Source organism: Platalea leucorodia, assembly GCF_965183815.1.
Source record: "Platalea leucorodia genome assembly, chromosome: 4".
Lineage (NCBI taxonomy): Eukaryota > Metazoa > Chordata > Aves > Pelecaniformes > Threskiornithidae > Platalea > Platalea leucorodia.
This window is the reverse complement of record NC_138826.1, coordinates 69,650,512-69,675,678: the sequence shown is the minus strand read 5'-3', so window position 1 is coordinate 69,675,678 and position 25,167 is coordinate 69,650,512. Positions and strand designations below refer to the sequence as shown.

The following is a 25,167-nucleotide window of genomic DNA, read 5'->3' as shown; positions in this document are numbered from 1 at the left end:
CCTTTTACCTTCTGGTGCAACCACATCCCTCAAACATTTTTAGTCTGTGATTTGTGGGGTTTGTCTTCCAAAAAACAAAGTGGAGATTGATGGCTGTGGGCTTTTTTTTCCCCTCCACTTAATTTTTCTTGTTTCTTTCTGACGTCTTACGTACAGTGGACTGCCCGCAGACCTCTGTAATCATCTTTCTCTTCCTTTTCACATTTTCTTGATTTGCTTCTACTTATGAAACCGTTCTGTTTCTAGAGGTGGTTTCTGGGCATCCAGGTCCTTTGACTTCAGGAAAACCCACAAAGTTTGTTTTTCTCTCTTTTCTGCCACAGTCTCATGGTGACAGTCCCTTTTGTTAGTCCCTGATATGAAGAACATCATCCTCAGGATAATGATTTCTTTTTCCTTTCTTCATTATAACTTTCCGCTTGTGTTCAGTGCCCAGGTCTTTAGTATCTGCAATGGTAACTTTTCCGTTTGTTCCTTATTCTCTGTGTGGAAATATTCCTGTTTTCCAAGGTGTTGAGAGAGACTGGCTTCACAAGCATGTTTGAGGTACTGACCTCGCAGGTGTGCGTACAGGTACTGTTAAAAGCGTACCTGGAATGGTCTTTCAAGAGGAGACCATATCTCCTGATACAAGGTGGACATTTACTGCACTTATCTAAGTTGGTACACTGTAGCGTGTGGGAGAAACAGCAATCAAAGCACTTTCTTATAATATGTACTTATGTTGGAGGAGAAGAGTACTAGCTGTGCGTTTTCGTCGTGATGTTGCTTGGGTCTTAATTGTAAGTTCACAGTTAAAACCCAAAGGCTCGGTGAGACCATGGTGCTGTAGCTGTCAGTCTCCACTTGCTTCTTCCAACTTCTGTCTTTCCTTCTGTTTCTGTATTCTTTGTGGAGTTTTGTGCTTTACCTGCTTGCTGGCTATTAGTATTTGAGAAGAATGTACTCACAGGGTGGTCAACCTAATTAATTACTGTTAATCCCTAAAACTGGCTGCCAGAAGTTTTGCTGTCCTTGAAGCTCTCATACTGTGCGCGTTCCCATAGCTTTCACATGAGAGCCTGAGGAGAGGCTGGATGTTTCCTGGCAAGTTTCCGTGGAGAATCCCCTGGGCAGGTTTGAGGTAAAGAGGAAGAGAGGGAGGATGAATATGAACTTAAAATAGCATTGCTAGTCCCTGTATTGAATTATTAGCACCTTGCTTTTTTAGCAGAAGTTGTGTTAAAGTGTTCTTGTGTAAACTGAAATTGTGCCAGTGGCCCCACACCCTGTGTAGGGCAGAAGACCTCTCTCTGGTAGGAGCTGGCCTGTTTAACCCAAATATCCCAGCACAAAACCCACAACATCTCACCAAAAACTCTTCCTGACAGCGATCGTACATCTCAGTCAGCTTCATGCCCAGAATATCTTTGCTTTTGACAATTTGGGATTGTTTTGCTGTGTTTTGTCAGGGTCTTCCCCTTGGGCCTCTCTCTCCCCGCCGTTACCCAAGAGCTGCTGGAGAAAGCGCAGGGCTGGCTTAGGAGTTCCTCCTCGCAAGTCATAACAAGAGATAGGAACAGACTTAAAAACTGATTGTGGAGGGCGGCTGCCTCCTTTCCTCCTAGCATTCTGCTGGGAGTTGCTCGTAAATGTGCAGGGGTACGAGGGTGGAATTGATAAAGGCTTTGTCTAGTTTAGTTTATCCTCCACCCAGAGAGAAAAATGCAGGCATGGGGTGCATGTGAGTGCCCTCTCCCCATTTCAAATAGGAGGTGTGGGAGGGAGAGTAACAGAAAATGAACTAAGAAACAGGAATAAACATTTAGGAAGTATCGTGAAGTATATTATCTTAATCCCCGCTGCCCTGCTAAAATAGAGACAAGTCTGGGAATTCAATGGAGAAATTCCAGAAGTGTTGGAGGTTCATATATTCCCGCAGAGCTGGGTGATGGGGCTGCCAATAACACAAAACATGTAGGCTCAGAGTGCCTTCTGGGGTGAAGGAAGAAAGTCTAGAGGATTGATTTCCCGTTGGGAGTGTGTGAGGTATTTCTCAAGCTTACGGGATGTTTGAAGTTACACTGACTGCTTTTTAAGTTCATGTTAAACTATTAGTATAGTTTTGAAAAGGAGAAAATTGGCACTTTTATGGCTAATGTTTAGGGAAACATTTCTTCAAGACTGGGCAAGGTGGGTAGAAGCTTCTGTAATTTTATGTTCTGTTTTGTTCAGTTTTCATGATGGTAAATGAAGTTTGCATATAAAAATTCTTTGGAAAATTACAAAAATTATACACAACTGAAATTAGAGGGTACGGTAGGATTAGTTTATGCTTATTTTATGGCTTTGATTTCTTTCTGCACAATTTGGCATATGCAGTTGAAAATGAATTTTAGGTGTATTGGCTTACATAGAAAATAGGAAGTTAGCAGAATACTTTAATCTTAGCTCATTCTTCCCCCATTTCATGCAGGTTCTTGGTTTTGGCTGAGTTAAGACAGACGTATAATTCTTTAGTTTCTACTCCTTGTAACTGCTACATTCACTCTTTGTTTTCTTGTCTTGCAGAACGAGCCTCTGACTTCAGGTTATCATGGATACCCAGCAAGAGACAATCAAGTAAGAGTCTGATTGCAGTAAATGTGTGTGCGCACGTCTCTGTACACTTATGGATGTTTTGTCCGACAGCTTCCTGGCTGTCTTGTTATGGAGTGGAAATTGTTTTGTTCTGTTGTGGAATGCTTGTGGTAAATTGAATGTTTTTTGTGGCCTCCAGCAGTATGTGGCAACGTGCCTGGCAAGGGGTTAAACATGATCCACATTGCCAATGGCTCAGGAAATTCTTTATTCTTAAAAACGTTGTAACTCAAAATCCCTGTCCTAAGCTCCCACTGTATCTCCTCAGCGTTAATGAATGTAGATGTTCAGTGCCAGTGCATGCTTGGCCCTGTTTTATACTTATTGCTGTAATTCTAGCATCTGGGGAGCAAAACAACACTGAGTTTTTGTGGGAGTCTGCTTTGCTGGTAGAGTAGGGAATGACATGTCCCACTGGGTTATTTCTAGTATCTGTGAACTTGTCTTACCTTCCTCTCAAATCCTGCAGGACCCCTGCCCCTTGCTCTTATTCAGGATGTTCTCCTTCTACAGCAGTAAAAATTATGCTGTTCAGTGCATTGCATCTGTAAGCATTCTCTTGCCTCCTAGCAGAAGACAGAGAAATCCCAGTTGATGAATTTGCACAACGGAAGGAGGAGATGCTTTGGAACAAATGAAATTTAATGGGTTGTAAGATACAACCGTCACACATTAAATCTCCCTTCTTGGAATGAAGGTTTTTTTGGTGTTCTGCAGTGCTACTGCAAAGCAGAGTATGAACCAATGTAATAGGAAATTAATATGCACGGAAAATCAATAATGCAGCACATTTCAGTAATTAGCAAATAACAAAACCAAAATCAAATTCTTTAATACTCTCAGGTACTGCTATATAAAGAAAGTGATTTTCATCATATCTTGATGAGGCCTGGGTATATGCAGCAACAGCTTAACGGGAGATGTGTTTATGAAGGAAGTGCAGCATAGTGCAGCCTCAGCAATTGAAGAGCTCAATTCTTTGGTGCTTGTAACGTGTGTATGAATTGCCATATAGGAGGAAATTATTCAGAATGTCTACTGGGATATATTAAACTGTTAACCAGCACAAATAAATATTACACGCTGGGATGCTGTGGGAGTTGTGTTCCTACTCTATCCAGCCTAAGTAAGTTATGCTGGATTGAGAGGCAGAGCCAGTCCCAGATCCTTAAAGCGCTTCGTATCTGCTTTCGGCTTTTCCATTCTGGTGGCACTCTCTGCACCCTATTTTACACTGTACCCATTTAAGGGTGTTTTTGGGTCGTCCTGGTGTTGAGTTTGGTGACTACCAGTATGTCCCGCTTCACAGGTTTCCTCTTTCTCACCCCTTAATAACTCTTCTGATTTGAAAGTCCAGAACTGCTGTTGCTGGCAGGTCACCAGATCAGTGGAGATGGGCACGGGAAGCTGTACAGCAGCCAGGGCGTGAAATGAGAATTACAGCCTGGGCAGCCCTGGAGGGCTCTCTGTGGGTGAGCACAGGAAATAATGTATATTAGCCAGCGTGCATATATATTTCAGATGGCAAGTAGGTTTATGGAAATTTCTTAGTGGACGAACAGCTTCAGTTTAACTCAGGTGTGTTCATTTTAGCAAGTACTTTTAAAAATCTTTTTTGGCTGTGGGGTTTTGTTGGTTTGTTTTTTTTTTTTTTTTTTTGTTTTTTTTTTTTGTTTTGTTCTCGGTGACATCTTGATCTGTGGTAAGTGTTTGTCCTTCTGTTTTGCTTTTTGCCGTGAAGCAGCTTAAAGTCAGGTCTGGTTTTCGCTAATGAGGTTTCAAGGCTTTTAGCTAATCTGATTGGGAGCTTCTAACATGATAGCAGCAGAGAAAGAAGTCCTCTGTTACCACAGACTGAGGCTGGTGTGGGAGAGACAGCAATGGCTGACCCATCACCTGCCTTTCTGCACTGGGGAAGGAGGAAGGAAGTGGTGTGGGAATATGTGTAGCAATCCTGACCCTGTAACAAAGTAATTATGAGATTCAGGAGCAATTCTGTCAGATTTCCTCAGATTAGGAGCTGGATCTGAGCTGGTGAGTGTAAGTCTCTGTATCTTGCTCTTCCCGTTGCAGTTCTTTATTGTAAATACTTGTACCGTGCTTTTTACCACAATGTTTTCCTTAGCAGAAGTAGCAAAGTAGAGCTTTATTTTCAGGGCATCTCATCGTGTGACCACAGTAGTCCTGCTAGAAATTCTGTGGCTATAACTTGCCTTTTCGTTCACCTTGCGTAGCATCCTACTCTTTGACTTGTTTGTATGTCCTTTTCGCTCCTTCAGGCTCTAAATGTCATTAATTGCTGGCTGCAAACCTTTCACTGTGCTGTTTTTACACCCTCTAGTGGTTAAATCATACCCAGATGTTCCAGATTACTGTAGTTTTTTCTTCCTGCTGGTCGAAATACGTGATTGGTTTGAGTCCTCACTTTGGCCATTTGAGAATGCTTTGGTCTACAGTATGAAGTTTATTTTGTATCCTTCCCCAAATATTTAAGCATTCTGTCATTATCATGCATAGGCAGCAACACTGAGGCAAATGAGATGAGTTCACATCAAGGCTGTGTTCCTCTTAATTCTGGTGTTGTGTGATTGCTTTATGATAACCCAGAGCTTTGGGTTGTTGTGCAGCCCCCCTGTTCCTCACCTGCCCTGCCAGAGAGTTGGCTTACTGGACTTCTTGGGGTGATAGGGCTGGGGGAGCATGTGTGCTAAATCATTACGGTGTAAGTTTGCCTAAAAAGAGAAGGCTTTCTGTTGCTGAAGTGTTGCACTACTGGCGGTACGTTACAGCCGTGTAAGCAGCTGGAGAGCTCTCTGGGACTGTTCTCAAAAACTGAAGGTTTGCCCTGTGGATGTCTAATGCACATACGGGAATGGCAGGATGCCCCTCCTTTTCCCCAGAGCTATGCTGATGACAGGAACGAAGCCCGCAGTAAAGGGAAGATATGGGAAGCGTTGGTGTAACATTGTTAACAGAGATGAGAACCAAGTCTTTTGGTGAGGAGAGCTTATTCTCTGGGGACTATTCAGTTCTTTTTCCCTCTGTTGGGCCTGCCAACAAAATAGTGTTTCTTTTTCTGTAACATGAGTGCCTGCCTAAATGCAGTGAACCAAGACTTCCTTGCTTCATTTCCCAAGCTGTGACAAACAGCTCTGAGGTACTACGAGTTGATCTCAACATGGAAAATGACTGGTACAGCTATACTGATATAACTTTTACATATAGACAAACTCATCAAGAATAAATACTCTGCTTTCAGAAGGCTATTCCATGCTGACTGCACCAGCTTGTTTTATATATAGCCAAGGCCTATGTCATATTGCTGTAGTGCTTTTCATGTTGTAATGTATTAGACACGATATCTGAAATTTGATTGAGTGCTGAATACTGGCACTTCTGTGGCAGAATTTGGCAGCTGCACAGAACAATTTTGTTCCCCAACAGGAAGCAAAATGAGTAAGAACACCTTGTTTAGCTGCCACTGAAGGGAAGAGAGGAGGAGAGAGAGTTTATGGAAGCGGGAGGTAATTGAACACACCAGAACTGGGTCAGGATGTTAGAGCTATTACACCTCTTCTGTTATGGAAAGTGATCCTCAGCTATCACAACGGGTTAGGATGTTGGTCTGAAGCCTCTTTTAAAAGCTTGTACCTCCCCAAGTACAACTCTTAAATCAAACTGGGCCATTGGCTCGGCACTAATGCGGTGGAAACATTGTTGCCTATCACAAGTGACACTGCCTTCAACAGCTTAATTTCGGTGGCTGGTTTTCCATCGGAGCACTCAGCAGGCCTGACCTGTTGTTCTGGTGTATGTAGATGAGACCGCAGCCCAAGGTAGCGTGGGTGCCCATGGCAACTGCTAGGAACAGCTTTATCACTACCTCCTCGGTCTGAGCTCAAGCGTAGGGTGAAATGCTGTTAAATCCTCTCCAATTGTCAGCCTGTTCCCCTGGGTCTTTACTCAGTTGCTGCTTTGGAGTATCTGTTGGGGCATCGTAGGCTGCAGGCGGCTGCGTGCCTTCCCCTCCCCGGGACCGCAAGCTGGTCTGGGTGAATGATGGTGGTGGCAGTCTGTGAGAACAGGAAGCCTCCCCTGTTGCTTTTCCCCCCTCTGTTTGTTTTCTTTGCCCAGTCCCTCCTGATGTGGGGAGCTCGGCAAGGAAGCCCTTCATCCTGAGATGTGAAGGGTGGGCGTGAGCTCCCACGGGGAGGCAGGACAGCAGGTCACCGGGCTTCCTGTTGGAGCTGGCTGCACGGAGGCACCGCTGCTCCCGTTGGTGGTGGTCCCTCTGCAGCGAGCAGCGGGGATCTTGGCAGAGAGTTCAGAGGAGGAAACCTCTGTCCTCTTGTCTGTGTGGTCTGAGGCTCCTTCACCTATCTTCCCCTTCTCTGTCATGTGGATGAAGCATGAATTTGGGGATATTGCCACAACTTGATGAGCAGCGGTTCAGTATGGATTAGAATATCCACAAAAATATCTTGGTTTAGTATTAACAGACTGAGATGCTCTCATCATAAAACAAATAAAAAATGACCTTCTGGAGGAAAATGGTTTGGCCACTTATTTGCTTTTATTTGTACCATGATAGCACCAGCCACAGTCTCTCCGGTGCCCTACTTTGTGGGTCTTGGAACAAAGACTACCTGTCTCAAGAGTTTAAATCTGTAAGTAGTGTTCCTGAAAAGCATTTTATTTTTTAATTTGTTTTCCTGCTTGTAACTGACCATGAAAATACACCCTCTAGTGTGTATGCTAACTGGCTCGGTAACCAGTGAGATTGTGGCAGTAGAAGCGTTAAGTTATTCAGCAGCTAGAAAGGAGGGTTGTTTGTGGGTTTTTGGTTTGTTTGTTGCTTACACTTTTGGTTTAAGCAGAGTGTATTATTTAATACCAATGCTTAACCTGAGGGACAGGGGGAGGTTCTAGAAAGGCCTTAGATAAAGTTTTAACACCTCACTCCTTGAGTGAATAGCCAGGACAAAGATCAGGAAGCACCCCAGGTCCTCTGTGTAAAAGGGAGAAGGCCGGGCTTGATGTTCCTGGTGCTACTGAGGAGTGCCTCTTTGCTTGAAAGCGAACAAGCCAAAATTTGGGATAGGACCAAGCTAATAAGGGGAAACTGCTCTAAGTATCTTCCTTATGTTTAAAATGAGGTGAATTAGGGTTCAGACTGCCAAATCCACTGCTTCCTGGCTTCCACAGCCTCTCTTCAGGCAAGCAGTGAAATATTTCTGCTCCGTACTAGATGGGGACCGAAGGGATGTTGTTACTGACTGAACTGCAACATCCCATTGAAAATAACGAGCTTCACTTTAGAGAATATGGTCTGGCCAAAAATGTCCAACACATTTAGGAGATGGGAAGCATCTGTGAGGCAGCTGCATGCAGAGGGATTCAAGGGTGTGTAGTGGGGTAACTGCTGGGGGGGTCACCATTTAGCACCTAAGCTGTAAAGGATGTGGGATGGTTAAGGTGTGCTATGGAAAGGCATTTAACAGTGCAGGAGGGGAGGAGTTCCTGAGACACCCTTTACTGGAGTGCATCCAACTCTTTATAACTCTCAGTACATTCAGAAAGTAAAACAGTGTTGATTGATAGAGTGGAGAGAGTTAGATTAAAAGCAATGTAAATCATGATACCTGAGAAGGGAAGAAGAGAGCAGAGTATTTAGCTAAAAACTGAAGGAGAAGTTGGTTACAGACTGAAATTCAAGCACATCCACAATCATGGATGAGTTGAAAGTGGAAAGATGAGATCCACGGAGACTAATCTAGTAATACTTCTTCCCCAGATCCAGAACTGTCTTGGTAAGATGGTTGGTTGGTCACCTGAAGCGCTAAGAAGTGGTTCCTTATTTTCTCAAGCCCCGACTACATCCCTAAGAAACTGCAGGAAAGATTCAAGAATTGGGATTAGAAAAAAGTGTAACACAGACACCACTAAATAACTGAGCTTGTTATAAACCTGCTCTCTGAAATCCCACTCTGAACCAAGTTGCTGTGCTTATGTTGGCCACATTCCCCCAAATCTCCCCTTTCCTTTCTGTTTAGCTGATTTCCTACCATCAAAACCCTTAAATAATACAGGAAGCGTGGTGTCTTGGAGTTGACAGAAGTCCTGCAAACAGATCATTCTGGCTGTATATTTATTTCCCTTTTCCCTCGTGTCTGCTGCCTTTCTAGCCTCTCTGAATACAAGGCAGGGAATCCTTTCCTTACAGAGCCTTGAATACCTTTCATAAACACCTCCAGCGAGCTCCATACCAACGCGCGCCTCGCTGTTACTCAGTAATGAGAGAAAAAATAGCCACGTGGAGAAAAGTCGTGTGAGAAGAAGAAGTTAAGGCGTGCATCTAATTCAGATACATGGGCAGACGTCCTGACACTAATCTCCTTCAGTCCTATAAAGAGCTTCTCAAGGGAAGCCACGATTACCTTGCTGATGAACAGCCTGGCCAAAGCTCTGGGGCTGCAAGGCGTTGGCAGGAAACGGGCTGGATGATGTAATGCAAATTCCTTTCATGTCTGAGTCCTCCGATTTGAGCAATTTCTCATCTCTGCTTGGGGTTAAAGAGAGGAGATGTGAGTCATCCTTCTTGGGAGAGGACCAGGAGACCGCTTTTTCTCCTGCAATGTGCTTTTTGACCGTTGAAGTGTTACCCGATGTCTGCAAGACTCTTGGAGACTCCCAAGGCCCTCAGTTATTTTGGCAAGAGGGATGGCATCTTGTTTAGGTTTCCCCTTCTGAAATGCTAGGAGTGCTAGAGAACGTGGCATGTCTGTTAGAAGTAGTCTGTAAAATGATCGGTTGGAGGACCAAAACCAAACGGCGTAGAGAAAACAGCCTGTTGATGGATATTATATCCTACTGAGGACGTGAAAGCGGCTATTCTGGGTCAGACAGGAGGTCTCTGCCTTCCAGTGTTCTGGCTTTGACAGTGTCTAATAGCAAGTACTAAAAGCAGAGGGAGCAGCGCCAAGATTTGGTGATACTTCCCCTCCTCCGTACTCTTGAAGCAGTCCCGTGGCTTTGGGATTTCCTGGCCGTGGATTTTTTTTTTTTTTTTAAGTCACTTGTGATAGATTTTTCTTTATTGAATTTGTCTAAATGGTTTTTGAGCCTGTCTAAATCTTTGGCATCCGCAACATCTTGTGGCAACCAGTTTCCCGCTCTAGGTACGTTTTATGGGAAAAAAGTTGTCCTGTGCACAGCTAACTTGAAACCGAAGCGGTTTTAAAGCGCCCAGGTGAGGGAGGCTTGGGGTCCTCAGCCTGCACAGCTGCACTGTCCTTGCACGGGTGAGGGGTTTCTTCTTAACTGGAAGAAGGAAGCCAAACTCAAACCAAAGAAACAGAAGAAAATTTAAGTAGCGGGTTTTTTTTCCTGAAGGATTACGGTACCTTTGCGAAAGCTATTTCTAGATACCCGTAAACGCAGGTGCCTGTGGCTGGCGGGCACGGGCGGGCCGGGCTTTCGCAACGCGCCGCTGCAGCAGCGCGGCCGGGGCTCCGCTGTTGGCTTCTGGCCTTCGCGCCCTGCCCTGCCGCGCCCGGGAGGGGCAGGGGGTGCGGGGTAAGCGTGGCTGCGGGCCCAGCCCGCCCGCGGCCGGGGCTGCCGGGGCCGGGGCCGCTCTGGCGGCGGGCTGCCAGGAGAGGGCAGCCGGCGCACGGCCAGCGCTCGCCGCCCCGCCCCGCCGGCGCTGGGGCCCGGCCCGGGGCCCGGTGCGGGGCGGCCGCTCCCCCCCGCCCCGCGGCGAGGCGCTCGGCTCGTCCCCCGCCGTCAGCCTCTGGCCGCCGCCGTAGGGCGGGGAGGGCCGCGGCCCTGCGGAGGGGGGGGGGAGAGGGCTCGGCCTCTTGCGCCCCGCCGGCACTTGGGGGTGACTTCAGTTTCCATCCTCAAGAAGGGAAGTTTTGCTTTGAGGGCTGGGGAGAGGATGCGTCGCTGCCTGGGCCCGGTGCGGGGAGCATCCAGGGAGGGCTGAGAGAGGCCCCCCCGCCCCTCCACGGGGCCTGCTGAGGGACTGGGTTCTTCAAAGAGGCACGGAGGAAAAGGTTTTCATAATCCAAGTCTTTGCTCTGTTCCAAAATGTCTCAGGGGTGAGCAGAGGGGAGATACGGGAGGGGTGTTTGATGGGGGACTGCTGGTAATAGAGAGCTGCTTTTGGAGGGGACCCTGAGCAGGCAGTCTTCAGCGCTTCCCTGGCTTGAGCAGGCTCCTGGCCCGAGCTCGTTTTATCAGAAGGCACGCGTGCTGCACAGCACTGCTGCTGCTTAGAGGGCAGTGCAAGATGGACGCAGGCTTACGGTGAGGGTTCAGGGGTGTCCTCCTTCAGGCCCATAGAGGCTGTGCTTGAGCAATCAGTCGTCTCCAGTGTGTATTCTGCACATCATGAAATCTCATAGATTTCAAGTGAATGAAGGGAGTGTGTGTGTGAATAAACATTATTCTTCCATCCTAATTTTTTTTTTTTTTCCTAAAGAAGGCTAGAGATCCCAAGAAATACAGCTGGTCAGCGTAGTTACAGAACCTGGAAAGATGCTGAAAAAGATCAGATGCTCATGGTCAGGTCCTTTTACTAAAGGAAATTAAGGCAGCAACAGACATACGTTGCTAATTTTTAAGGACCAATCATGTCAGATCAATTTAATTTTCTCCTCTGACACGGCAGCAGGCCTGGCAGATGGAGAAAGCTGCTGGCTTTGGACCTAGTCCCACATGACCTTTACATAAACTAGGCAAATGAGAGGTGAAATTAAAAAGGGGCTGAGCACCTCATTGGAAAACCGTATTTGGAGTAATTATGTCATGCTTTTTCTCTGCGTGTGTGATCTGAAGTCTTAACGTGGTCTGCCCTGGCTGCTCTGCTCTTCTGTGCTCTTCATCAAACATCAGGTTAACGAAAGGGTGACTGAATATATATATGTGGAGGGGCTGGCAGCCTTTGGAAGGTAGGATTAGGTGTCAGAAAGATCACAGTAAATTGCATAAATGCCCTGAAATCCCACAATGTGAAATTAAACAAAACCAAGCTGTATTAACAAAAGGAACTGTATAAGCAATATAAAATGGAGAATAGCTGGCTAAGCAGTAATATCGAAGGAAAGATCTGGGGTAATAGGAGATAACAAACTGAGTATGTGGTGCTGGTTTTTGTGATTTTGAAAACCTGGAATGTATTTCCAAGTGTGTCAAGTAATTGCAGAAGGTAGTTATTCTTCAGAGCTCAGCACACTGAGCGGAGCACTGTACCTAGTTTTAGGCACTTCAGGAAAGATACAGACAGAATCTTGAAAAAGGCTAGGGAAGAACAAGAAAATGGGGCTCAGAGAGCCTGACATATGAGGAAAATATTGAGCTTGTTCCTTTTTTAAAAAAACAAAGAGTAGGGAAGTATGGAGGGTGGGAATTTATTATTTACTATGTCCACTGAAGGCAGCTTAATTTGCATCAAGGAAGGCTTAAATTGGATACTATGGGGTAAAACAACATTTCTTATTCAATGTAGCGAAGCACTGGAACAGTAATTTAGGGGACCGGAGTTCCTGTTTCTGGGAGTCTGTAATAACAAGTTAGGCAATTCCTGATGGATGTTTGTCTAAACATGCTCTGTGCTGCCTCTGAGCACGGAGGACCTCTTGTCTCCCCTGCCCTGTACTTGTGTTATTCTCTGACAGTCAAAAGCCAGTTGTTACCATCTACATAATTCCACAACCGTATGACCGCTGTTGTCTTGGGCCTTTCTCTCTCTTTTTTTTTTTTTTTGTGTGTGTGCCTAAATTGTAAGATAGGAGGCTCCTCTGCTACTGTATGATCTTAAAAGTGCCAGAGATCCTTTCTTTGTGACAGCTGGCTCATGGCTCTGTTTCTTCCTGAGCTTGCTGGTTACTCAGAGGGTGCGGGGTGTTCAGCATCTCTGAGTCAGTCCTTCCCTTTGTCTCACAGTAGTAACATGTATCATGTATGAACCTTGGAGTGCTTGATATCCTTGATATCTTGATTTCCCTTTAAGGTCTCTGGCCAGAATTCCATTTCAAGCATGCTTAGAGGAGAGATTTTTCTTTTTCTTTCTTTTTTTTTTTTTTTAAATTAACATAAACAAACACCTCCTTGCTACCCTATCTGCAACTCCCCTTGCACAAAGAAAGGACTGAGAGAATTCAGCAGGAGCATTTCCTCAGTCTGGGCAGGGAGCGTGCTTCTGCCTGCTTGCTGTTAGGATCTGCTGCGGGAGGGCAGCCTGCGCGCGTTACGCCGAGTACAGTAACTGCTTCACCGCCCCGCTCGTGCCGGCCGCTTCAGCAGGACCCTGAGTAAATGAATGGGATCGCTTTCTGTTCTGCTGACTTCTCCTGCATGGTGAGTGAGCAGCTCTGCATTGGCTGGGGAAGGATGCTGCGTGCAAGCAGACTGCCTCAGTGAGCTACGCAGAGAATGGAGATATTCCCGAGAATAGCTGGTGGATAGAAGATGGTTTTATTCTTCTCAATATTAAGGGAGAGGTATTTCCAGCAGTAGCATAATGTTGCTCGGAGCAGGCATTTGCCAGATGGTTTCAGCTCCCCTGAGGCTTTGGGATGTGAAAGGGAAAGGGCCAGGAACACACTTTTGATTCATTCCATTAGTAGATTAATTGGCACTGTCCTGGCTTAATAAGTCTCTTAGATTTCCCAGTGGAAATGGCACATGTAATTCTGCCCAGGTCACGCTCTGCACACCTGTGTTGAAGCTTTCACAGCAAGAAGCTATGCTGCTGCAGGCAACATCTGCAAAACAAGACTTTGGGGAGGGGCAGGCTTTTTTGGTGGGGGGAGAGATGAGAGAAAATCTTTTTAATAAGTACTGTTAAATAATACTGCTAGTGGAGCGAGGTGGCTTGTGAGAACATGCTTAAATTCTTCCGCTCTTTGGGTGGGGGGTGTATTTAAAAATCTTACAGTGGTAATTTGATGTTACGAAGCATTTTTTTTTTCCTCCATTCGGTATTAATTGCTGGCTAGATTGCGTTTTCCAGGAAGTCTGTGATTAGAGGACAAGGATGCTCTTCCTGATAAAGGTCAGAGGCTGCTGTCTCAAGAGGCTGGCGATAAAATGAAGAGAACTGTCTCACCGATTTTAGCTGAAAACCTGAGCAGATGCTGTGGTGCTATTTACTTGGGAGGCTGTCCCCCATGACCTGTCTCTTCCTGCCCCTCGTTCCTGGGGCCAGCCAATTGTTGGGGAGTGGATTTAGTTGCTGGAGAAGGTTTGTAGCTCTTGGTAGCTTTAGCAGGGATCTGCGTTTTTAACTCTTTTGGTGCCTGTGGATCGCGATGAGCTGTGCTTTGATGTCATGGCAATGCTGAGCTGTGCTTGCTGCCAGGCCTAATAAAGGTTTACCGGTAGGATTGTATCTGATGAGATGTGCTGAAATTCCTGCACAGTTGGATTTTAATGAGGAGAGGCTTCAGGTGCTGCCAGCAAACACATCCTCCTTGCCTTTTCTGATCAATCGTTCCCCTAATATACCTGGAGAGCATGGGCTACCCTTTCTTACAGGTCAAGGGGACCGCAGTGGCTAACATAGGCAACAGTTTGATCGTCGTCTCTATTTCTGGGGCACCTGTCACCCTGGCTCCTTGCCATGGTCTCCCTAAGCTAAAACAGTGCTCCTCAATTCCAAGTGCTTGGAGAACATCTTGTTTTCCAACCATTTATGGCAGCCAGCTCCAATCCTTTGCAGGGTCTGCAGGAAGACTGACAGGGTCCAAAGGAGTAAATGTCATGAGACTCCGGAGCTTTGTGTTGAAAGCTGAGATAGAGATATTTTGCATCCCGCGGTATATGTAGCCGGATTTAGGCTCTTTGGTATTTCCAGTAGAATGGCATTTCAGAACTGGGAGCTGAACTCTGACAGCAGCGTCGTCCCCAGTTGCTGCCAACTTCACCCCGGACAGAGAACTGCTGTATTTCTTGAGCAGCTGCCGCTATGGAGCGGAGCACGGGAAGAGTGGTAGTCTCTGAAATAATTTGAAATATACTGGCGCAATAGACAGATAGAGACAGCCCTCTGAATTTCACTCAAGAATTAATCTAATCACTGTGTAATATGTTCTTACTGGTCTATCCTACCTAAAGGGCAAACTTAACTACATTAGGCACAATTTGGAGCATTTGATTTCCCTCAGACTTAGAATTAGGATACAGCTGACTATCCATGTACATATTTCGAGTTTTCTGGGCATCTCTAATCCAGTTTGTAGTGACATTAGCATTAGATAACCATAGCAAGGCCTTTATCTGAAAGGAAGCATGCATTCTTCAGGTCACACAAGGATGAAAAAAGATTTTTCTGGTCACTGTTGCTTTCTGGGAATTTCGGAAAGGGGAGGAATTTTATGTATTGTTGTTGCTGCTTGCTTTGGTAACAAAGTGAGTAGCTCCTCTAGCGGGTACAGTAGTTGTCAGACAGTATGGCTACACCTCAAAGCTTAAATTTGGATTAAGATAAGATGAGAATATATTGCATAGGACCTAGGGCACAAAAGCTGCACGTGTTGACTGGCCATAGTTGCTTCATAACCATTCACCTCATCTAAACTGAATGTGAGGGAGCTGCTACTCATTCAATTTGTCTGTCTTGGAAAGGGATCATAAGAGTAAGGAAGTTGCAATCAATCTCTAATGGAAGAGTCTAATTTTTCCAGGATTTGATCAGAAAAGGCATCACAGTGGAATTTACAGTACTGTAATTTTTTTTTTTTTTTTTTTTGTCATGGCAGGGTGTGGGGGAAAGAAGGAAAGGTGGAACAGCTTTAATGCAAGCTCAGCTGAAGGTGTTTGAGGGTCGCAGTGTGTTTGTACCTCACAGACTGCAGTGATGCTGAAGACCAGATCTATAGCTGGTCTTCTGCTATGAGAGCCAAAATCCTCCTGATTCAAGTACGTCAGTTGACACAAGTGCCAAGAAATACATCTGAATTTGTTGGAACATCCCATGTTACAAACTCTGTGTGTTTCCAGTACTCATTGCATGCGAGATCTGCAGAATGGCAAAATGCCCTATTGAAAGATATAGGTAGGTATCTATCCGCATGCCTTCTTGGAAGTCCCATATTAGATGTATACACTAAAAAGACTTTGAAGAATGGGCTATCTTTTGCTTAAAAAGCAGGAAACAAGTAGTACAGTTAGTCTTTACATGCACACACTTTTCTAAATTGTCTTATGCTCATAATTCCCTGAGGAACTAGTCAGATGGAGGGAGCTGTTTGCTGCAGCCATGAGAATAATCCAGCTGTAGATGGTGGTGGCGCAGGTATGGTTAAGGACTGCTTTGCTCAGAATGAGTTCAGAAGCAGAATTGCTTTTCTGACAACTGACCTTTGCTGATCATTGTGAATTGAAGTTGAGGATATTGTATTTTATAACTAAATTTTTCCAGTAGCATTTCTGTCCTCTAGAAATCTTCCTCTATATTTTATATCTATTTATGCTTCTTGTCTTATGCTTTATTAATGCCTTTTACATTTGAACAGACTGCTGTTCCTTTATGTGGTTTGACAACTGCCAATACCCCTGTTGAATTATTTTGCTTTTAGTTCTCTTAATGGCGATTTTGCCGGGATTTTCTTAGTACCGTTACGTAATGGAAGTATCTGCAGTCCCCTGACACATGTGTTTGGTCTCTTTCCACCCACCCTTACTTATCACAGGTTGATGCTGTGTTCCACCAAAGTCTTTTAGCAATTTAGTTTTGTTGTTTCTCGGGAGATGTCATTCAGTGTTTATCTGTGTTACCTCTTCATTAGCTGGAGTCATTCCTTTCTTCTTTGCTGATTATATACTTGTGCCATTTCTCATACTGAAGCCGTATTTCAGGCATTTGGCTAACAAAAACATGACAGATTTAAGATATTTTGTCTTCATTAGGTACATAAGGCTTCTAGGTAATGTCATGGATTATTTTGCTTCTCAGAGGGTCAAATGAAAGAATGTTATTTGAATGAAAGAAGAAATAAAGCAGCTGTGACAATAAAGATTAAAAAAATGTGCACAATGTAGTATTTGTTAAGCTGATTTCTTCCCTCTCGTAGGTGTATTTGCAGTCTGCTTCTGGGGTTTATTAGTCTTTGAGTCTTTCTAAGTTGGAGAGAATGCATTTTATACTCTTAAAAATGGAGGTTAAAACCTGGTCTTCAAACCAAGCAATACAGGATAGAATTTTATTCCTGTCTCTAGCAGCTTTACTATCCCAGGATTTGTAAACTGCTTTCTATGCCGTAGTAAATTAGATCCCAGCAGTACAAGGCCTATGTAGATAAATATAGTAGCCATTATACCTTGATATAGTTGTATAGCCTAGGAAATTACTACTGTTATTGAAAAGGAATTTGCTCAGGGCAAGAGGGTATCCATTACTTCCTGAATAACTTGCTAACATTGTTAACCTTCCTTTGGACAAGCAAGCCAGAAGGAGTCCCTTTCTGCAGGATGATATTGTTCTCCATCTGTATTCCCCTTTATCAGCAGCAGGCCTAAGCCAAAGTTTCAGCACATTAATAAACCCCTGTGTGGTCCAGGGAAGAGAGCTACGCCCTGTCTTCTCCTTTCCCCGCTGTTGCAATACTCTCCTCTTCATATCCTTTCTTAATCTGCTGGGTTGTTGCCATGCTGATGAATCGCTGATGCGGTACAGCCACTTGATGTGGTAAGCATGGAGACAAAAAATGGTGTAATGATGCTGTAGCTCCATTGATGAGGTGTTTGAAGCAGTTTCTCTCTTGCCACCTGAAGTCTCACACCTTGAATAGGATAACATTTGGGTGCCATCAGTTCATCCTTTGGTATAGCTTCTCTTGTGGACTATAAAGAGATGAGTTGTTGAGGTAGGAGCTGAGTTGCATTCTTTTTATTTATGGCTTCCTCTTCAAAATCCGCAACCAAATAAATATCCTCTTTAGCACTGACAAGTAAGTCTAGGGCGTAGAGAATCTCTCTGCCCTTTATCCGTTCAATTAGATATTGTACGCCTGATCTGACACTAAGATAGACTTTTCATGGAGTTTGCTCTGTAATACTTTCTGCTTCTGGAAAAATTGAAGGGAGATCAAACTTTGTTTTCTGGACATCACTAGTGAAGAATTTAGGGCAGCTATTAGTTAACTAAACTTTAAAATAATAAAGATTTAAATACCAGCGTTAGAGCCTATTCTGATCCCCTCTTACAAGTATCTAAATATATTTGTTATATGCCAATTCAGTATGGACTTCAGACTAGATCCAGGTGTGACAGGATGGAGAAGATACAGCTTGAAAACCAAGCCTGGGGTGGCAACACAGCTGGAGAGATGCTTTTTCTTCTGCAGACCTTAAGGTTGCTAGCTTCTCCTCAGAACGTGTTGGAGGATTGCAAACTTCACTCCTGTTCCTCCATAGAAAGGCTGATGGCTGTAATTCATGGAAATTCCCACTTGGGTGTCCAAACTCATGTTTGCTATATCCTGAGAGTAGTTGTATCACCGTTTCATTTCTGCAGACGAATGCCCAAACCAGTATACTGCAGCTGTAAGAATTCCTTACATCTAAATGTTTGCATGCTCTGAAATGTTTAGCTTTGAATTCTCTGGCTTCGCAGTTTAGTTTTGTTGATGTGGGTGTTCTTGATTTTAATTTAAAAGCGTATTTTTGTCTGGGAACACGTTTTCAGCAATGTACCTTTTCTAGTTACTGAGCTTATTGTGGTTCTCTTGAAGGATTGACAGTGCCTTCCAGAATAGGGCTCTTGAGCGTACTTGTGAGGAGAGGAAAATCCCAAACAAAGTCTAAAAAGCTTTTCTTGGTGTACCAGTTTCCCTTTTTTTTTTTTTTTTGGCTATGTACTTGAGCGATAAGCCTATGAATTGAGACCTTCTGAAGTTTATTTAAAGACTTAATTACTATGTGAAGTCAGTAGCAGGACAGTCCCTGAAAATTCTTGGTTTTGTTTGCATGTCAAGGTGTTTTATTGTTTCAGGCTTTCTGCTTTTTGTGGAAGATAAACTAGCCCTTGATAGTTTGCTTTTAAATAAGTCATCTGTTTTCGGAAGCTTCTTGCTGCGTAGCTGAACCATACCTGCAAGAGAGAGAATAGGGAATCAGTTTTCCCGTAATGAAATGGGTTGCTCTATAACAAAATGGCTTTTTTTTCCTTGTAATATGCCAATGTTTGGCTTATTTGCTTGGCAAAACATCTAAAAGGGATTGTGGTATTTTTTCTGGGTGATTTATTGTATGCATTTCGTATTCTTCTTGCTTCCTTTCACAAACAGAATAATGCAGAAAGAGGCTTCCTGGAGTCCTTTTGGATGTTGAGAGGAAATGTACCTTGTGGTTTAGAAATTCTGATAATCAGAGATAATGCCAGGATCCTGAGTGGAGGGAGTCTTCACAAATGAGCAGTACTCTGCCACCAGGGTAGTCTCCAGTGGCACCCAAAGGAGTAAACCAACCTCAAAGAAGATCCTCTTATCTCCATAGGAACTGCATGTGTGCCCAGGGCTGCCTCTCCCCAGATAGCTCTCAGCCCCATCTCTAATCTTTAAAAAAAACAAAACAACAAACAAAACAAAAACCAACCAACCAACCAACCAAAAACCCAAGACATGCGGCATACCCAAACCCCACAACTAGCGGGAGTCTGATTCCCCTGTTGTCTTGCTAGGACATTCTGCTGGAGTCAGATAAGCTGTGGAAAGCAGCCACGGAGCGCTGCAGAGCACATCTCCCTTCCCATCTCCAGCCAGACCTTTTGTAGATGGCCCTTGAAGTGTTTATCGTGGTGGGACAACGATCGAGTCTTCGTCCTCAGTCAGAATCCAGCTTCTGCATAAAATGTGAAAGCTCGGTCTGGCTCTTGGCTGTGAGGGCAACTGTTTTCCTTTGGTTTGAAATGAAATTTCCCCCTTCAACCTGCCCCAACCTCAGAGTACCTCCCCTCCCAGTTTTCAGCCAAGGAAAACTGCACAGTGAAGAGCAGGACATAGAATCAATAGCACTTATAAACCGTAAAAGAATTTCATCTTATTTTAGAGTTCAGGCTGTTTTTAAAAACTATTTTATGGTTTTGTTTTACAGGAGAGGTTGCCAGGAAGCCTTATTAAACATCAGGAGTAGATATTTTTACAATCGGTATTTTTCATTCATGTATCCTAACAGTCTCCCAGATGCCTTCAGGTGCACAGTTTAATTTGCGCTCCCCTACTTGAGGCCTTCCACCTGCATCTTTGTTCTGCAAACCTCCCGTTATCAGACCCCACTTCATTTTTCGCTTTGCTCAGCATTGGGATGTTATTTTAGCTCTCATTAGTGGAAGAGTTCCAACCTGGATGCTTTAGGAAAATTCAAATGATGCAAAAATTGGTATTGGTGGCTTCACTGGTAGCACTGCTTTCCTGATGCAGTCTTCTGGTGTTGACAGAGGTATAATCTTTTGGCCGAGCTTAGCTAAGAGCAGCAGGGCTTTAATAATATGGGCTCCAACAAACACCTGCATTTGGGGATGTCATTGCATCACAGTTATACTTTTGGCCTTACAGCAGGTTTAACGTTAGTACTGTAGTTAGGGCTTATTAGAGCTGCAAATGCAGGTCGTGCAGTTTGATACAGACTGCAGGCCTTTCCGAGTGTCCACACCTGAATATGTTCACAGCTGTAGTTTGGTTAAAACCCACTTGTTATCTGGTTACATCCCGCCTGTTTGTAAGCTCGAGCTAGATAAGAGGACGACAGTGCTGTTTGTTGGGTAGCTGTTGGAACATCTTCCTTAGTTACTGCTGGAATGGAAAGCATTTCGTTATCGCAGACTGCAACAGCTGACTTTTCTCCAAATATAGAACAGAAAGACACACTGAATGCTTTGGCTCTTTCTTCAGTATTGGGGATGTTTCTACCTTTTCCCTATAGTAGCAGGTGAATGCAATTGCTGGGGTTGCTATTCTTAAGAAGCTTTGAAAAACTCATTATCGTCCTCCAGCTCTGGCTATGGATTTTGCCTCCTGTCATTAGGACTCCCTTGTATTTTTTTTTTTTTCCTTTCCCCTTCCTAATTTCTATTTCCTTCTCTCAGCTTTTATTTTTTCACTTCCTAGAATATATACAAGTGTTCAAGTGTGGGGATGTGACAGAGAAGCCCAATAAGCAGTCTGTCTGTCCACAAAAAGTATGCCAATGTACCTCTGGTCCTACTCAAGTGCTGAGTATGTACGTGGAAACACTGGTTTGGTCTCTATTCTCCTTCCATATATCCAAATGTGATTGTCACAATCATTTTTACCTAAGCTACTGCTAATTTCTATTCTTACGATTGATTGCTCCTTTCTGTCAAGATGGAATCTAATATGGAACTGCTCATTTTCAATGTAACACTTCTTGAACTAAGAAATTGTTTTCTGTAATTTAGAGATTTCGAGGGTGTTCTTTGGCATTAGCCCCCCGACGCCTCCTGCAAGTGTCACTTTGTTTGAAATTCCTGGTGATCAGATGGGTTTTTTCCTCCCTTATGAAGAGGTGCTTAGCTAGCCACTCATCCTGCGTGCTGTCTAATGTGATTTCAGTAGCGTGTAGCAGACACACCAGCTCGTACCCTGTCTTGAGCTTTATCTGCTAGAATGTTAATCCACGAGCATTTGAAATCATATGCCTCTGAGACACAATCAGCTAGAAACAGATAACGTCAGTTTGAAACTGTGCCATACCTACTCCCTGTTTGCCCACTCAGATCTTTCCTAAATAGGTTAGAACTTCTTGTAAATTATTTTTTAAGCATTTGGTTTATTTGAAACTTATATACCACCAGTATATTGGGGTTTAATTTAGGTACATAACTGAGCAGCCACAATTCTTCGTATATGTATTTAAGGCTTTTGACACTGGTACAGAAGCAGGTAGTTTTTTTGTTTTGTTTTGTTTTACCAGTGCCTCTAATTTCCCAAATACCTTGATATAACATTAAATAGGTGGTTACTTGCTCCCTTTTTTCTCTTTCCCCTTTTGTTACTTGCTAACACCTTCCTTACCTCTCTAACAAGCATTAATATCTTTGCAGACTGCTTTCTTCCCCTTTCACTTTGATTTACACAAGAGCTTCCCATCAGAGAAGAGGGACCAATGTTTCACTAGGCTACAGCTCTCTGAACATTTTTCTCTTAGCCTGGTATATATTCATTTCAAAATCTTTTTCTTTCTGCTTTTAATCCTTTTTGAGACAGAAAAGATCCCTGAGAGATCATGTGTATTTCCACACACTGCAGCCTTCCAAGTTCCCTGACATATATCCTGTAAAGCGCTGTTGTTAGGATTAAGACAAAGCATTTGCAGGGGATTCTAGCTGCCTGTTTCAGAAGCCTGTCTTAGTCATGTCTGTCTTTGTTTTTCTGGAATTAGACTCATTAACATACTGTTGTCCTCTTGCTACTTACAGAATATTTTGTGTTTTCTTAGGATAAATTTTCCAGAAAAAATAACGTCTTCTATTGATATCTTTTACATACCAGCTAATGTAGTTGAAAAATCTATATAATCTGAATAAAAGCTTAAAGAAGGCCTAGTAGCTCGTCTTGTTCTTTTTCTCCCCACATAATTATATCAGCGAAGGAAATCTTTTTCTTGCTTATAATCTGAGACTAACATGGTTACCCCACTGCCACCAGTGCTGTCTGCAGCTGTGGATAGTCTTGGGCGTACACTTCATATTCTTAGCGTTGGTTTGAACCTCTGGGCAGCAGCAGCTCTATTGAATCGGGGCGTCGGTGCCTCGAGAGGCATCCCGCAGCCTCGTTTCCTGACCGGCCCGGTACTCCTCTTGCTGCTTGAGAAGATTGAGCGTTGAGAAACTTGCTCTTGCAATTCATCCGAAAGTGCTCCAGGACAAGAGTATTTCATCACCAGAAGTCGTCTGCTCTCAGTAATCTTCCCATATACCTTCCATGCAGAGGTGGTAGCCTAGTAGCAACAGTGGCAGATGAATTTCAAGCCAGTATTTGGATCATTCGAGGAGGGTTCATAGGTCTTGTTTTGCTTTGGAGGTTGATGGGACCTGTCCAGCTGTGGAGTTCCTGGGATGATTTCTAATGAGTCCCAGTTGTTGAAGTTAAAGAACAGCCTTATTCTGAAAGTTTTTCTTTTCTCTCCCCTGGAAGAGTAGCCTAAAGGATGAGAGCGCCTGGGGAAGAAGGGGGAGAATTTTTATTTGTTTGTTTGTTTGTTTATTTTTTATTTGGAGCTTGTTGGTCACTCTTCAGCTTAGTTTTAAGCACTCATCTTCTTCAAATCTTTTATGGAAATCCATATGAAATAGGATTTATTTGGGTTTGCTCACCTAGTCCACATGTCTTCTCACTTTCTTCTCTGCATACAAGGAATCTCAGCTTTCATTAAAATGGTAGTAAGATCATTTTTGGATCAGGATTCTGGATCAGAAGAAAATCTTGAAAATGCCATCAAGGTTATTCGGTGCAGAAGTGTCTGCCTGAATCTGCAGGCTGGCTGAACTAGTAGCTACCACTGGTGCGACCCTGCTGCTGAAATGTTAACTGAAGTGTCTAACCGTGATGCAAATGTCAGCATTGCCGCTGTTTCGCTCCTCTCGGAGCATTTGAGAACAGGTTTATGGATCACATGCTTCGCTCTTTGGAGACTGTGGTGCACAGGCTTTGGTGCAGTAAGTGATTTTTAGGAACATTGCTTTTCACCCTCTCAACCTGACCTGTCATGCCAAAAGGTGAGAGCAGATGGGAGTCCCGAGAGATGCTGCAGTTGAACAACCCTGTGACATCTGAGCTTCCCGAATCGGGGCTCCTGCTCCTTACCCTGAGCAGCAGGGCTTGGGTTTTCCTGGCTGGAAAGCCGAGCGGCTTCCTGCCTGTCTCTAATGAGCGTGTCCCCGTGGTTGCTATATCCTGGTCACGATGATAAGCCTTTTCTCTAGTTTTTTATGCAGGACCAGAACAACAGTCGTGCATTTCCTTATTGCCCGTTGGCATCCCATGTGTTTGCGCCTGTACCTGGGACGAGCCTGGCCCGGGGTGCGTTTGGGGCTTGCTGAAGGTGAGGGGAGCTTGGGGAGCGCGGAGCGCGCCTGGGATGTCTGTGCTCGCTGGGACGGGAGGCACATCAGTTTGTTGCCCCACGTAGATAGGGCTTGACTTGTGGGTGAAGCGCGGCAGGCCGCATGGCTGCTGGCTTTGCTCTGAGCCCCCTGGATTGCGTTTAAGTAATTTGTAAGTAAAGGGAGTAGAGGTGACATGTGAAAGAGCACCATTTCTATATCTTTAGCTGAGATAAAAATATTTCTTCAAAACTCATTTCCAAGGAGACCAGTGCCTCAATGAAAACATGATTTCCCCCACCACCACCACCCCCCCCCGTTTGAGAAGAGGCCAATTTTAACTTAGCATTTGGAGCCCAGTGAGGGAAGTCGATTCTTCATTTTGAGGTGGGAAGGGAAGGGGGCCGAGAAACCCGTTTTCCTAGTTTGGAAGAGCGGTTTAACTGATTAATGAGATGAGAGGTGACACTTGTCCTGTGGCATCAGGCCTGGGGGATGGGACGAGGATTCGCTGGTGCAGGGAAGGGCTTGCTGGAGCTTGTCGAGGTAGCTGGGGCAAGAGTGTCTTTTGCTCAGCGCGTCTTTGCTGGGGCTGCCGCCCCACCAGCAGAGCTTTGCAAATCTGAAATCGGAGAGCGGGCTGGGAGCACAGGGCTGCGAGAGGGCGCTTGTCCCAGTCAGACTTGGGGGGAAGCTGCCTCCGGGCAAGTGGGAACCTGATACGCTCGGAGGAACCAGAGCCAGCTGCTGCTTTCCCTTTAGCAATATGCAAGTCTGTAAAATACTCATGCAGAGCCACCTGCGAAAACAGATTAACCCCTTTATCTGTGAGTCGCTTCTCTTCCCCAGCTTGCGCCGATGGTGGTTGTTTCTCTTGCGGGAGCTCCAGGGTGGCTGGCACACCACAGATTTTCTCCGTAGCTTCAGGATCCCTGTAGTTGTGCTCCTCGGTGCCTGTCAGTGGTTGATGATTAAATACAGCTACTGAATTGTGACTGAATTTTGGGTGTTGGCTAATGGGGTAGATGAAGACATGCAGAACCTGCCTATGGCACCGTGCACGGCTCCTGCATCTGCAGATGATTCCTGGAGAAGCAATTAGCGGGGTGGGGGGGAATGGGTCCTCACCCCCAGTGACCTTGGAGGACAACGCTCTGCCTCATTCATGTCTAAAGATCCCTCTTCTAAAGTAAGCATGCTCCGGCGCTGGGAGCCGGACTGCATTTATTACTAACCCCACCCATCCCTGCCTCTTGCAAGAATCTTGTGAGGCTGAGATTGTGTTTTTAGAAGCAGAATGACAGAGAGAAATTCCCTGGAGGCGAATGCAGAGTGTGTGCTGTGCACGCCAGTACAGACACACGGGGCTGGGAACTCCCAGGGAGAGATTAAGTGCGAGAGAAGAGCGCAGAGCAGCCAGAGCTGGAGGAGGGGGGTGGAGGAGGCGAGACGCTTTCTAAGCCTCAAACTGAGCCGTTCGGATT

The 25,167-nt window shown here is 44.7% G+C and overlaps 1 protein-coding gene across 1 annotated transcript in view; it reads left to right on the top strand.

Annotated features, from left to right (window-relative positions):
- The window catches only part of RBFOX2 (RNA binding fox-1 homolog 2), a gene marked incomplete at its 5' end in the record, with an annotated part of 168,826 nt that overhangs the window by 34,056 nt on the left and 109,603 nt on the right, over nt 1-25,167 (top strand). The window contains one exon of the mRNA XM_082308769.1: nt 2,551-2,601. Coding sequence (XP_082164895.1) covers nt 2,551-2,601 — 51 coding nt within the window. The remainder of the gene's footprint in view (nt 1-2,550; nt 2,602-25,167) is intronic.